Source organism: Haemorhous mexicanus, chromosome 3 (assembly GCF_027477595.1).
Source record: "Haemorhous mexicanus isolate bHaeMex1 chromosome 3, bHaeMex1.pri, whole genome shotgun sequence".
Classification (NCBI taxonomy): domain Eukaryota; kingdom Metazoa; phylum Chordata; class Aves; order Passeriformes; family Fringillidae; genus Haemorhous; species Haemorhous mexicanus.
Genome location: NC_082343.1, coordinates 87148793 through 87164705, shown reverse-complemented (window position 1 = coordinate 87164705; position 15913 = coordinate 87148793). Strand labels below are relative to the sequence as shown.

Here is a 15913-nt window from a genome sequence, read left to right as displayed (position 1 = left end):
CTCAAACTAAGTGCTGTCCAATTGCAAGTGGCCTTACAGCTGCACAAACACTTGTCCCCTTCGCTCTGGCACCCAGTAGCTTCTCAGTTGGGCCCTCCTCCGTGGTCACAGGATGCCCTGCATGGTTGGTGCTGTGCCACCGTGCTGGCTCTGCTGGAGCCGGGATTCCTTCTGCTCCCTGCAGATTTGCATGGCACTGGAGTCACTGTGTACCCTGGCAGCATAATCAGCTGCCACTCAATGCCAGGCTTGTAGGAGGTGCCAAGCACAGGGATTAAGTGATTATAGGACTGACACCCATCGTGGTAGCCAAAGAAGATCCACATTCACCAGCAATCCTATAACCAAATGTAAGGCCTAAATCAAACAGGATGTAGGCATCACTGTTTTGGGGTTTTTCCCAAAGAATACTTGGGTTTATTCTGTGGGATTTTTTCTGCAAACTATATGAACTGTCCTGGGAACAGAAATCTGGGCCAATGTGTTAAGGGAAGACTAACAAGCAGGCTCATTTTGGTCTCCATATCCTCTGGTCTCTGTGGTCCATTTGCAATTAAAAAAAAAAATCATATCCTAGGTCTGCTAGGATAGTCCAAGAATTTTCCTGGGAGTGAGTTTGACTCAAATCAAGCTAAGGAGGACTAAACACCATTTTTTCTGTTTCTATGGGAACCATCCAAATCCATGGGCTGCCATAAAAAAAGGCATTAATACATTGTACAAAGCATCTTGTGTGAGGAGAGTTAAGACAAAAATTAAAACCAGTGAGCTAAGAAAGCAGCTGTGTATCAGTTCATCTTGCTCGATTTTATTAACTTAAACCCTCAAAACTGTATCTGTTGGTTTCGTCTAGGGTTACTGAGTAAATGATCACAGCTTGGTTTTTCTGACTAGTGGCAGTGAAGTGTGTTTGTAAAGTTGTCATTTGCAAAACAGATGGTGAATACAGGTTTTTTTTTCTTTCCAAGAGGCTGGGAAGGAAAAGACACATTTGAGCTTGTTCGAAAGTTGCCTGCTCAGCTGACTACGGACATTAAAAAACAAAGGGAAGCATAAGATAAAGTAAATCTTATGGCTGAACTATTTTCCTTACATTCCTAATCAGGGAGGATAAAGTGAAGAAAGAAGCCAGTTTTTAGCCAGAAAAAAAAAAAAACCAAAACAAAAAAGTTTTGTCTGCCATGGTTCACTGCATCATCACAGTAGAGACAGACATTTAGTTAAAAGAAAAAGTTGAAAAAAGTTTTCCAGGCTTCTGAGAGACAAAGGCGTTTGTAAATTAATTCAAGACTTTAAAAAATGAACAGTTGCCTCTAATATGTAAGGAAACACTGTATAATAAAGTATCTACAATACTTTATATAGGTGGGAAGAGAGAGCGAGCACATGTGCAATTCCAAACAGATTTGTGTGATGAATGCAAGCTTTCTTAATTCAGAAGTCTTAAATGGGTATGGCAGCTTCTGTCCAGAAGTGTGAAAGTGTATCTTAAATACATTTCGACATTTCAGCTTGGGAAGAGACGGCTGACGGGTGTGTTGTAGGGCTCTGCTGACTCCCGAGCAGCACGGACAAATGAGTAGGGGATGACTATTCAGTATTTGTCAAGATACAAGAAAAAGGCTGTAACCAATGAAGGTATTGCATAAAAGGTATCAAACAAAAGAGCTTTTCCCAAAGCCCACAGCTGAATTTACTGCCCTCTGATGTTGTGGAAACAACATTGTAAATGAGTTCAAAAAGCAATTAAAAGAATAAATAGAAAAAAACTCTGATATGGTATATTAAAGACAAAGATGTGGCTACAGGCTCTGGTTCAGAGAAATACCCACCTATTGCCAAAACTGGGAACAGACGTGGAGGGAAATATTACTGTGTGTTTATCCACTTAAAATAATCTTCCCTTAAGCATCTGTTGCAGACTCTGTTTAGCTAAGTAAGTTTTTGGACTAATACAGTACTGCTAGTTTTCTGTTTTGGTTAAATTCTTTCCCAGGGTATTTCCAACTCAAGCAATAAAAATTTATGTCCAGTAATAAACTGGGGGAGGACTATCAATAAATACTGCCCCCTATGGTTACAGACAGAGGTGAGAAATCTTTCACTATGAAAAAGAAGCTGGAGTACCACCACAGAAGCCCAAAGAGAAAGCAAAAACAGTATGCTACAGGAAGCTCTATTGTAATACAGCACTTACAGAAGTTCAGAGGAACAGAAACAGCTCTACTGGCTCAAGAGGCTTGGAGCTGTAAGCAATGATAACATGTCTGCTTATTTATTCCTTTGGAGCTCAGTAATACAAGAGATATTAACTGAATTATATGGGGATCATGGGATTATATCATAAAGAAATGCCAGCCTGCATAATTAGTCTAAAGATTTGTCAGCTGAGCCAAAAAAACATGAGGCGTGTTTTCAAAATTCATATATTGCACTCATCAAAAATAAAAACACAGTTTCCTGCTCTGTCATGCCCATTATTCTTTGTCCCTCTGTCTCTCACTTGCAATTTGGCTGGGTTGCCATTATGAAAATAGCTCTGAAGGGACTTCCTCTGGAAGTTAACTGCTTTGGGAGATAATACCAAAATTGTGCCAGCATCCAACACTGATACAAAAATACATGAATTGGGCAAATTTTGATTATATAATTAAGCTTGAGCCTGGAAGAAACGTAGGGAAGACAAGAGTTTCTCCTCACTCCTTCCATTTTCCCTGCTGACGTCTCAAACCCAAGCGACGGTTTGTCCTTCTCCCTGCCAGGAATACCTCAGCACGAGACCACACTGCTTACCACTGATTGTGTTCCTCGTGTGGAAGATGTTGTAACAGGCGTGATGGTGATCGTACTGGTCACCTTGCTGGCTGCAGGTCGCGGGGACAGGTTGTTCCGAGGCGATCGCAGGACAGTACCAGTCACCACCTCTTTCTCTGCCGCGATGTTCACCGGCCGGACGGTTATCACGGGGCTCGCGCCGTCAGGCACGGCACTGGGAGAACGTTTAAACTGGGAGCCCAAGTGGATGTGGATTTTGTTGTCCTCTGTTGTGATAATGTTGGCATTGGCGTTGTACTTGCGGACTGGCGTCGGGACGGTTTGCTTTTCTGGCGTGACTTTGAAGACAGCCCTGCCCATGGTCATGTCTTGTGACTGCGGAGAGACGGAGATTTCTGCCGGCGCTGCAGATGTCGATACTGTCATGATCTGAATTGGCGATGTAGGTCTGTCAGCAAAGGGTGCCCTCCCTCCCTCTGGGGACTTTTCCCTGGAGAATGTTGTTATAGTGACTGGAGACATGGAACGATCTGGGCCCATGGGACTTTCACTGCCTTTTCCTTTTTGCGGCATAACATTTGGAGAGGGAATGATGGTTATTCGTGGCTTCTGATTTCCCAAAGTAGGAATGACAGTGGTACTTGAAAAAAATTCCTCTGCAGATGGACTGGTTATCTCCAAAGTTGCTGTACTGTTCTCATGATCTGGTGTCACCCGAATATGAAGAGGTTGACCCTGCTTTGGTGAAAGGACAACTTCCCCGGGATGTGCTGGACTACTGTGGTTTCGGGCTCCTTTATCAGGATTTGTCTGAGCCCCAGTTTCCCTCTTTTTCATCCATGGTATCCAGGATTTCCTCATAGCAAGCTCATTTGCTGCCGGAGGATATCTCTCAAGCACTGAAGAGCGCTCCATGGGTTTTTTCAGACCTACCTGTCGCAGATTGCTCATTATATGATTCTCCTCCTGGAAGGATTTCCTTATAAACACTGCTGGAGTTTCTTCTTCTGCTGCTTCATTGCTGAGAGCATCTGTCTGCACGCCGGTGGACGTCAGGGGAACATCAACCATTCTTCTCCCGTTCATGCTGGGCCTCAGAGCACGGCTGTAACGCTTAGAAAGCTCCAGCTCTCTTGTCAGGTTCAAAACTTCCTGCCCCATGCTCTTGTTTTTGTTTTCCTCTTCCATAAACCTTTGCTGTAGAACTGAATAATCAACTTGGAGCTGAGAAAGCTGGTCTTCTTTGTTCATGAGCTCATGGATTTTTTCCTTAAGTGCTTGAACTTCTGCTTTCAAATCTCTGCTTTTGGCCTCTTCCAGACGAAACCTGTGCCTCAGCTCTGCCTCCTGGCTCACCACTTCACCTTTTTCTATTGCTTTTGTTTTGGCAATCTGGAGTTTCATCTCCTCCAGCTGCTGAGAAAGAAAATTAGCTTTATCCTGCTCAGTCCTAAATTTCTGCTCTAGCTGATCATACTCATCTTCAGTCTTCATCAAATCTCCTTCAACCACTTCCAGTTGTTTGAGACGTTTTTTCAATCTTTCAATTTCAATGGTAAGTTCCTTAATCTTGTTGTCCTCATGACAAACATGCTCTGCTCCTTTCCTAGTTCGACCTCTTGTAATTTCTCTTTCTACTTCCTCCATACCATCAATTCTTTTCTTTAACAGGTCAACTCTACAGCTTAATTCAGATGATTTTTCTTCTTCACTTCTCAGTTTGCCAATCAACTCATCCCTTTCCTTTGTCAAACTAGATACCTTTTCCTCCATTTCAGATTTCAGTTTCAAAAATTTCTTACTTTCTTCTATCAATTTCTCTGTTACATCCATAACTTTCCCTTGCTCAACTTTAAAATTCTTGTTTAGGCCCTCAACCTTTTTTTCCTCCTGTTTTATTTTTTCCATCATATTTTTTCGTTCATCAACCAACATTACAGTAAACGACTTCAGCTTCGTAAGGTCATCTTTTAAGCTTATTTCAGCCTTTTCCAACTTGCTTTCGGATGTCTCAAGGTCCTTCACTCGAGTCTTCACCACTTCCAACTCATTTATCAAATCCTTTGTCAAATTTTTTTCTTTCTCCAAGTTTAAGTGTAGCTGAGTGCATTCCGACTTACTTTTACTGAAAGCCTCTTCCAGCTTCTCTAATTCTGACATCCTTTTCTGCAGTTTTTCCACTTCAAGTTTCAACTCTTTGCTATGATGCTCTTCCTCCTGCAGTTTATTTTTCAGCTCTTTGCACTGGGATTCAGTTTTTGTGATCTCTTCATCTTTCCCCTCCATTTCAAGTACGCGCTTGCGGAGGTTTTCCACTTCTGCCATTAAGCTAGAGTTCCCACATTCCCCTTTTGCTATTTTATCTCTTAATTCTTGAAGTTCCTCCTCAGTTTTTTGAAGATTTTTGTTAGTTTCTTCTAGCTCCTCTATTCTGCGAGTCAACCCCACAAGCTTGAGCCTTAGTTGTCTATTATGTGACTCTTGATTAGCCAGTTTAGCAGTCATCTCCTCATGTTCTTGACAAAATGATGATGTTTTGTGTTCAAGTTCTGCCTCTAATTTCATCAGTTTTTGTCCATCTTCTTTTGTTTTTGCACTAATAATTTTAAGCTTTTCTTCTTCTTCCTTTAGTTTTTGGGTTAAGTCCTGTATTTTCTGGCTTTGTTGACCAAGTTGTTCAATATGCATTTGTCTTTCATCCACCAGCATGAGTGCAAATGATTTGAGCTTGACTAGTTCTTCTCTTAGTTTATTGATTCTCTTTGTATGCTCCTTCTCCTTCCGGGCTTGATAGATCTTCTCCTGTTCAAGAAGTTTCTTCAACCTGAAACAAGTTAAAAGAGTTGCGTTAGACTAAAATGTATATCCATGTCTGTGTGTGTATCTCTCTATTTTTAAAATCACCTTTAATTAACTTCTTTTTGTAATTAATTCATTAATAATTAAGTAATTTATAAGTTTTATTTAGTCTTCAAGAAATAACTACCTACTACGGTTGTATTCCCAAACCAAGTATTTTGAATTACAGAAGATAATGAAAAATACATAAAATCATCTAGCAATCTGAAACACAGTAAAATTTCATACATGTACAGATAATGAATATATCAGGTTTTAATTTCCTTACATCCTCTGTTAGGATGATGTTGGTAAAAGTATATAATATCCCAACAGGACAGGTATTATCTACTCACTTATCTACAATTTATACCAGATTTTTTTTACAAGGTGAATTCCTCTTTATGTCTTGCATACAGAAAAATGTGTAAAATAAGGAAAAAGATTTAAACTAATTGTCATATGCAGCCACACATAAACAGACCAATCCTGGTTACAAACAAACCAGCAGGACAGAAGATTACAGCAACACACAACTGATAACCATCTGGGCATCACAGGCAGATGAAATTAGCAGGAAGATAAAATTTCCAGCACAGTGACTATTATGCTGAAAGGTTTCTTCTTTTACATATCATTTAGCAGATGTTGTGAACCACACGGATCAGACTAGTCAAACCTTTGGCTATAGCTGACCTCATCTGGAAAATGCTCTTCTCTGTATGCTCGTCTCTAAACCTGCATTTTCAGACAATATAAAAGCTCACCATATATCCAACTTCGTTGTCTCCTCAGAAAGATAATAAAGGCATATATTACCCAGCCTTAGCCATGCAACATGGAGTTATATAACTATCTTATACCTGTGATTTATATTCAGGATCTGTTGACACCAACATAGGATGTTCCTGCACATGTTCTAAGCCCAGATTTATGAGGCTGGTGAGCCTCAGTTGAAAGAGGTACAGATAACATAGAAATGTATCCCGACCAATCTAAGAGCCTTATTGTAAAAGCAGCAGCCTAACTTAGAAAGACATAGGTATGCACACTGAATTTACTGTGAAACAGAATTTTTTCCAAACGGCTGTCACAGCACCTACAGTTCCCACATCCTCTATCAAGACACAAGATAATTCAAATCCACTTGCTTTGCCTAACCTAAGCTTCTCAGCTTCCTTTTTATAACTGAGATGCACATCCAGGTGGTAACAGCAGAGCAATTAATGCCTGGTAATTAACTTGCAGTAACGGAACATCCATATCTTAGCAAAGATCAACTTTTATCAATATTCTTATCTTACAGGTTGGATTGTAGCTGACAGTAGGTGGAGCACAGATATACATTCCTCTCTGCTACTCCAGCAATGAAGTGGTGCCAAGGGCCCCGGGGCACAATGTCATACACAAAGGATGTCTCCCAGAGCCCTCACCTGAACTCTACACTCCTAGCAACAGCCAGATTAACTGGGTACTCAGAAACTGTTAATGTTTCACTCCTAGTTCCTGGGGGACCAGAATCAAAAGGAACTGGAAAGAAAAGCCATAAGAAAAGAGAAGGAAGTCAGAAAGTAGAACACAGGATGCAGTAGGTAGGGAAGAAGGCTGAAGAATGCATTTGAAAACAAGACTCGGATAGGATATGGGAATAAGAGAATAGTAGGAACCAGCGGTAGAGAGAAAAACAAACAAACATTGCAGCCAACCTTGCTGGGTCACAGATTATTCTCAAAAGAAAAGTCTCTTTAGTTGTGGCAGCTCTTTGGAAAGGACTGAAAAGGCGTGCTGGTGGATGCCTCATTATTGGTCAAGTTAGAATGTCAAAAGGTAAAAAAAGACCCACTGTCACTCACAAAGCATGCACTTTTCACACTGAAGAAGGAACTTTATTAGCATGCAATATATTCCCTGGCTGCTCTGTCACAGTGCTTCATGCAAATGTTTCAGCCAAGAACTCTTCCTCATCTCCCCCAGGCTACATTTTTAAAGAAATAGTATGTACCCTTCCACAAGAATACTGTTTGCCATGACAGAACAGTGTAGTCAAACCTGGTGGTGCTCTAAAGGACACATCTTCCAAAGTCACAAACATAGGAGAATGTTTCCAGCCTCCCTTGTCCCACAGGAAAATTTTAAGGTGACCCCTATAAATTTAAAAACCCCAGAAAACCTCTTAAAAAAAAAAAAATCTTGACACCCAAATGCCTAGAGATGCTTAGAAAACTGTCTTTGATTTGTAATTCCTAGGCCTGCACATGTGATTTTCACCCAGCAATTGCTCCAGGCAGTACACACCAGCCAGGCTGCTTAGCAGAGTGCAAAATAAAGCACTGACCATACGTGGTTCCACGTGATTACCTGACAGTCTACTGGGGAATACTGCCCAGAAAGCCACTGAAAAAAAAAATGCAAATACCTGTTAAACTAAGACAAGAAAATGCCAGTCCTGAGGCTGAGCAAGAGAAGAAAGCATGTTAGCCCTGTCACTGCCTAGCAGGGGTGCTAGAAGTGGGAAATAAACAGTTTGGCCCCTCTGGGAAAATAAAGCAACATTCAGCACTTCATTCTGCCTCAGCTATAGCACAGGGAAACTACATGTCTTAAATATGACAAGCCAACTTTCAGAGAAGATACTTAACAATACTTCTGTTTTTCATGTCTATGGGAACAGCTTCTAAAATCTGGGTGTGTGGGGGAGGAATTGGAAGGCAGCACACAAATATATGTGTTAATTGCCAAAGTAATTTTAAAATCTGCACCTTTTCAGTGTTACCTCTAGAGACTAAAATAAAGCTGACTTTAAGCTTGCTACTGCTTTTCCATTTTTTTACAACTTTCATACTTCAGTGGTTAAACTGGAATTTCAGCAGGACTGCAAGGTGAGGCTGTCCCCTCTTGACCCTCACAGCACATTTGCTGCTATCAGGCTTTTCATCTGACTGCTGCTGCTGATGTTTGCTAAGTAACACCGATCTACATGGGCTCCTATGCAACACTAAAAGCTCTTCAGACTCGCAGCACCCGGTCTTCAATGTGTTAGCCAGAGCAACTGCTTGCTGGATTGTCAAGAGGCTGAAAGCACCTGCATTCAGGATCAAAATCAAAACAAACAAAACCTTTAATACTGAAACATTAAATACAGCCAAAACACTGACAAACCAACAATTTGATACCCCCCAGCCGAGTCCCCGCATGTGGTGCCTTGGTTTGTGTTTTTTTAGAAACAGAAATGAGAAATGTTTGGATACAACTGGATAACCTGCATTCATCACTAAGAGTGTCAGGGGTTCGGCTGAATGTGCCCAGAATGAAGCACACAGATGTGATCCAGGTCCCTTCCCAGAGAGGGACAGCACTGCTGCAGTCTGTGTGGCACCTCTTTTCCCACCAGCTACCACAGGTACCATGGCAAAGCCTGCAGCCCGAGTCAGTCCCTGAATACACAGGCATTGCTGTCATGGGGGTCCTGGGGGTCTCTCCCTCTCCTTACTATCTGTCCTCCCCACAGTATTTGAGGAACAGGTCCAGGACTCAAGGCAGGCACATTGCCCCTTGCAGTACTGTATAAATAAGCAGCAAACCCTCTGGTATGATGCTGTGTGCAACAGTTAACTGCCTCAGGTACAAACAAACACCCCAGGACGCTGCTGCTCCCATTCTGTTCCATAAAGAAAGAAGCCTGACTGGCATGGTGCAGGATGCTGGAGTACAGAAGCTACTGCTGCAAGCTGACATGGTCCTGCTGCACAGGGAGCTGCCTCTCCTGGATCCCCACCAGCCTTAGCTGTGCACAGCCACACCAGGCAGTGCTGGGGCAGCAGGAGAGCTCTGTTGGCAGCTGTGCTGGGGAGGCAGGAGCCTAAAAACTTTCAGCAACCAATCTTGGTTGCAGAGAAAGCAGACATCAAACTGGAGGAAGAGCAACTATGGAATCAGTTTTAACAGCTCTCATGAATGGTATGCTGGAATTAGCTAGCAAGGAAGAATGTGGGAAGGGATGGGCAATAACCAGGCTCTCTCTCTCTCTCCTCCTGCCTTAAGGTTTGGTGCTGAAGTGTTTCACTGCAGTCTCTCTGCTTCCCCTTCCCTCCTCCAAGCTATGAATCCATCAACAGAAGTGGGATGCTGATAGCTACAACTCTATCCCTCCAGTGATGAGGTTTCATTTCTTTAGTCACGGCTCCTCTCAAAAAAACCATCCACTTCCAAGTGTTTAAAACAGAGCACGCGAAAGCAAATAGCCCCCCAAACATTTATTGGAACTCATACCTGTATGTGTATCTCCCTTTCTCTTTGTACTTCCAGCAAGATAAGAAAACATCACAGGTACTCAAAAAACCTTTTCCACTTCTAGCATAGAAATGGGCACTCACCTACACAAGGAAATCCTTGGAAAGCAGGGCAAGCCAGATGATGCCCTGAAAGGCCATAGGCTGCTCCCATGGTTTGCATACACATTAACATTTCAGCACCACGGTTCAGCTGTGTTGGCCTGTTTTAGCCCCCTGCTCTGCAAACAAACAAAGCCAAGCTTCCCAAGGTGTCTCCCAGTGTTTAATTAAGCACTAAGAGGAGGGGCTAATGTGGAGGGCAATCTGGAGGAGTGGAGAGCTATTTCTCCTGCTATCAAAACTGGCAGCAGGAGGAACAGCAGTCAGAAGAAAGAAGATGGACAGGGGGCAAGCAGGTAAGGTCTCTAGGGGACCTTATTAATTGAGTTCATACACAACCTGGAGACCCACAGAGTTTCTCATTGCTGCTCTAGCACAAAGCCATGTGACTTCCCACTCTTGTAGTACCTTACTTTGCCATTTACATTCCAAAAAGTCTGTTGCTATGGGGTGTAATGACTTCTATCCCATTTCACGGATGGCCAGTAAGTGGGGGTTAAGGCAAATACATTAACGAGGACTTGGTCACTCTAAGGATCAGATGACTGAGGGCTGATGAAGGCTGCTTCCTCCTGAGGGGCCAACAGCATTTTTGTGCCACTCACACAGCAATCCCAAGGGAATTTCCACTGGGAAAGCAAATGTCTTTGCAAACTCATCTTTCCACTTCAAACCCAAAGTCTGCTACTGTACATGCAGAGTTAGAGAGACTGGACAACTTCCTAGTGGTAGCTAGAAAGCTGCTGCCCATTAAGTGATGCAAGAGTCTGTAATCCCAGGACAATGAAAACCAGCAAGAGGTGGTTTAACTCAATAAAGGAGTCGCCTTTTTTTTTTTTTTCCCTCCGTTTAATGTACAACAGCTGATTTTTAAGATTATTTTTACAGCCACCGGGAAATCCTCCACATGTCAGGACTATTTCCCAGTGCTTCCGTGTTTGGGGCCAGGCTGAGATACCCAAAATGCTGAATTTTGCTAGTTCTGAGTAGTTACAACTTGAGCTGAAGTCAAAGAGAGCCAAAAGATGGTCAGGCTCTCTAGGAAACAAAACAGTCGGGCCTAAGACTTAAATCAGGCGATTAGGTCACACTTTTGAATCATCAGCTCCACTACTTCCCATGCATCCATCTCAACTGGGAGAAGAAATATGTAAACGAGATCAGATCCCATGGCAAGAAAAAGAATAAAGCACATCTGTGTTACTTTCTCCTTACTGTCCATTACATTTTAAAGGTAAGGAATGAGAAAAAAAGTACTACAGAACTTTCCAACTTCTTGTTCAGTTTATCACAGGGTCAACTCTGAAAAGAAACACAAGCTTGTTTTAAGAAGTTCTAGTAAACCTGAAGACAATTTTTTGTGGCTACCTAATATACAAACTCAAAGTGTAAAAAAGTGCATGTTCTTCATTGCTGAATTAACTTTTGGAAAGTGGTTGTATCAAACTATATAATGAGAAAATTAATATTCTTGCTGCTTCTAAACGACATTATAATTTCCAAAATATACTGAAAGTAAAGGAAATGTTTTCTTCCTTAGGAGGACACATTGCTTGCAGTCTACAACAGTTTATCTTCTGTTTCTAACACTGATTTTGGAAAAATTAAAATCCAGTTTGCTGAAGTAGTTCATTTGTGTTGAAAGTGTCTTACTCCAACTAAGCAGTGACTGAAGCTAGTATTTTGGAATACGAATATTTACTAGATTCAGCGCCCCCCCACCTTTCCAGCACACTGGTCACGTAAGAAAAACACTGAAGATCTTTAAGAACAGAACCCAACCGACATCCTTACTACACAACAGTATCATCCACATTAATTCCGGAGGTTAGAGGAGGGGAAAGGGGATGCACAGAAAGCAGGCACGCAGTACCAGAGAGCGAAGGCGAAGCAGCGTTCAGCTGAGAGATGAGAATTGCCAAACCTGTCTCCGGGCTGCGGTTATCCTTCCCTGACCCCTCCGTGCGTGGTTCGGGAGGAGAAGCCGCACAGCACAGCCCCACCAGGTGCACCTTCCAAAGCTCCAGCCCAAAGCTACATCAGCCCTGGGCCGGCCCGGCCCCTCGGCGCTGTCCTGCTCCGTCCGGCCCGCCTGGAGCCGGGGCCGCCGAGCATCCCGGCGCGTCCGCTCCCCGCACACTCCGCTCCAGCCTGGCTCTGGCTCCGTCCCTCCCGCGCCTCCTACGCCACTGCCCGGTGCGCTCCCTGAACCAGCCAATTGCGCATGCACACGGCAATTAGCGGCGCTCAAATTAAAATACAATTTGAAAAAAATCTAAAAAAAATTTCTCTTACTTTATAACTAGACCTATTCTTTTTTCTTTCTCTTTTTTTAAAGCAACCAAAACAGCAACCAAGGGGGGCGAGGCTGGGGCCCGGCGGCGCTGCCAGGTGAGGCTGGAGCCGCCGCTCCGGGGCAGGTCCGGCTTCCCTCCGCCACCGCTCTCCCGGGGTTTATTATTGACAGCCCCTCCGGGCTCTGTGTAGGTACAGTTCATAGGTGAACGATTAAGAAATAATAATATGATCCCAGAGAACCCCTGGGAGTTGCTTTTGCTTAAGTGGACTGGGATGCACGAAGAGCTGCTGCTTCCCAGTCCCAGCTGCCGATTCATTCCGCTGGCTTAACAAAAGTTCCTGTTGCTTTCCTCTTGTCTTCCCGGCGTTTGAAGTGGCAGTACTACTGTGGTACGCGCTGCCTGATCTTAAGATCGGCTGATAAAGGCATGAATACATGAAGAAAATCCCCTGGGGATTTAGTATACGGGCGTGTTTGTTTTTGAAAATCCATGCATAGTAGCAAGCCTCACCAAGTCTGGTGAGGTCTGAAAAGCGCCATTCTGCTAGCTCCCTGCTTTAAAGAAGTCCTAAACCAACCCTTTTGTTCCTAAAACAGCATAAAAGAACTTGAGGATTCCTTCTGTTTCCCTTATGATTCCCTGTATTGGTCACAGTCACATTTTCAGACTTCGTGAGGGGAGCTAGGAAGGCTTCCCTTCCCTTCCCTTCCCTTCCCTTCCCTTCCCTTCCCTTCCCTTCCCTTCCCTTCCCTTCCCTTCCCTTCCCTTCCCTTCCCTTCCCTTCCCTTCCCTTCCCTTCCCTTCCCTTCCCTTCCCTTCCCTTCCCTTCCCTTCCCTTCCCTTCCCTTCCCTTCCCTTCCCTTCCCTTCCCTTCCCTTCCCTTCCCTTCCCTTCCCTTCCCTTCCCTTCCCTTCCCTTCCCTTCCCTTCCCTTCCCTTCCCTTCCCTTCCCTTCCCTTCCCTTCCCTTCCCTTCCCTTCCCTTCCCTTCCCTTCCCTTCCCTTCCCTTCCCTTCCCTTCCCTTCCCTTCCCTTCCCTTCCCTTCCCTTCCCTTCCCTTCCCTTCCCTTCCCTTCCCTTCCCTTCCCTTCCCTTCCCTCTTTCTCTTATGCCTTTGCTTTCCTCTTTCACTTCCCATTCACCTTCCACTTTTCTTAGAAAGCTTTCAATAGCCACAAGCTTTGAAAGCATAGAATTTCAAATATTATTATCCACTAAAAATGGATGTGAGTTTACATTTTTGAGAAACTGTCTAATTTAATGATCTTTCATTATTTTTCCTTGGGGCCCTCATTCAGCACATAGACTGGACAGAGCTCATTTGAAAAGCAGGTGCTTAAAGACTGAATTTATGCTTTTTATTCAAGATGTTATTGTTATTTACCTCATCCTCTTCAGACTCTGCTGAGAACAGAATCATTAATTTCTGGGTAGGAGGTATTAAGTACAAAGGGGCCAAGGTTTTGCTTGGGACACCTGCTCTGGGGTACATTTGCTTGGGACACCTGCTCTGGGTTTCAGAGTGCAGCAGGGTGGTGGTGCATGCAGATCACAATCCCTGTGATTTTGCCTGTGCCCAGGAATGGATTCTCCAGACTGCACATCTGAGCCCAGATCCAATATGCTCCCCAGAAGCAGAACCATTCTTAGAGTGAAAAACATTCACAGTCTGTGTAAATTAGCTTCATGTGACTTTACTAGCACCATGTAGGAAATCCATCACACCAATGCAACAGTAAAGTCACATTTTCCATGGAAAACTAAACAAATCTCAATCATTCTCTCCCATTTCATATTCCTTTACCTCATTTACTAAATACTTCCCAAAAGATGAAGCTGGTGTCCTACAGAGAGATGTGTGCAAAGCTGATGCATCTTGGTATGTTTCTATTTTTCCGGTGTCAGAAGAAAGATTTCTGTTCAAAATGTGTTTGATTGTGCAATTACAAATGATCCGATGCATTGAGCTGAAATGTTCTGCTTACTCTACTTACTGTGTCCTTTGCAATCCCAGCAATTGTTTGGTAGAGCTAAATATTCTTTAAAAAGAGGAAATTGCTTACACAATGGCAAACACAAAGATATTGACCATTAGAATGTGGCATTATATGGGCACTTTAATAGTGTCAGAAGGGTTTAGATCCTTTGTATGGCCTGCATAAAAGTCTGCACTCTAAGGTAACAAAATAATTTATAGCACTGGCAGGGTGTCAGCCTCGAGGCAGTTTGATACTAGAAAGGCATAGAGCACTTTGCAAGCAAGTTTCAAAACTATCTGCTGACAGATGGGTTTGGCTGTGATCAGCAGCCAGGAGCAAGGCTGTGCTCCACCGGCGCTGCTGGCTCGGCAGGAGGATCTCTGGTCACACACCCCATCCCAGCTGGCTCTGGGCTTTGAGCTCATTGCTCAGCTCGTCCCAGTCCCCCTGCACCCGCTGCTGAGTGCCAGGATCTCCTCACCTCTGCACTCCATTGCTAGCCCCCACCTCTCCGGGATCAACAGCCCTTCTAGGTGTCCTCTCGTGTCTGCTCTGGCTGTCCTTTTGTCTGTGTGGCCACGCTTGGGCCAGGCTGGCACTGCCAGTGACACATCTTCCCTCCTCTGTGTTTTCATGGCCTCAGCTCTGAGCAGAAAGGTCAGGGATGTCAAGAGGATGTTAGAGAATGTGCAGTGTAGTAGTAGTAGTGAGCCTACACACCTGCACTAGTTAAGTCTGTACCACCATGAGATTTCACAATAAAGTATTCTCCTATCACCATTTCAACTTTTCTGGGTACCCACCACTGCACTGGTACCAGACCTACAGGGGATATCAGGTAGGATGTCACAGCTAAGGCCTTTACTATTTACAGCTTTTCTTTTACTGCTTAGAAATCACATTATGTGCCTATATAAAAATAGAATGGTACTTCATATGTTGTTATTTCTCAAGAGCACCTCAACTTTAAGTCACTTCAAAGGCTGGGAAAATTTAACTTGCTCATGGTTTTTTTTGTTCACACATTCATTGGGATGAAGTAGTTCAAGAAATGCATTCCTGAGTAAAGCAGCACTTGCAACATTGTGAGAGCAGATAAGAAAAACAACGAGAAATAAAAGCAGCAGAGGAAATAGATGGGAATCCCAAATTTCAACTCATCTCTGAAAGTCAGAAATTATATTTTGCATCTGGCGCAATTGCCTGCTACAGAGAAGAGTAACTAGGAAGCAAAAGATGAAAATAAATAAAAATTGAATGATGTGCAAATAGACTATACATTTCTTTGATAAGCTGATCTCTTTAAAAATTTCCTAACTATGCACAGCAATAGATTCCTCTTGTGGATCTTAGAGACTTGTAACAAATTATTGCCTGATTATAAAATTCTCTGCAAACAGAGCTTTGTAACCTTCCCAGCAGACTGCCCCTGCTCTCAGTTGCCTCTTTACCTTCAGTGCAGAAACACATGGAACATTTATAGTGAAGGCAGAGAGCTTGTAACTCTCTCCAAATTCTCAAACATGTTACAAAAAGTCCAAAAATTTCTGTTTGTGCAAAGCAAAGCTTTTCCTGAATTTGTGTTTACTTACATACATGAAAAGGTACACTGTGTGCTTGCCAGACTTTTAA

At 43.3% G+C, this 15913-nt stretch overlaps 1 protein-coding gene across 3 annotated transcripts in view; it reads right to left on the bottom strand.

Moving 5' to 3' along the window:
- The window catches only part of FILIP1 (filamin A interacting protein 1), a 102574-nt gene that overhangs the window by 11928 nt on the left and 74733 nt on the right, over nucleotides 1-15913 (bottom strand). For all 3 annotated transcript variants that reach the window (XM_059842596.1, XM_059842597.1, XM_059842598.1), the window contains one exon: nucleotides 2794-5599. In XM_059842596.1, coding sequence (XP_059698579.1) covers nucleotides 2794-5599 — 2806 coding nt within the window. The remainder of the gene's footprint in view (nucleotides 1-2793; nucleotides 5600-15913) is intronic.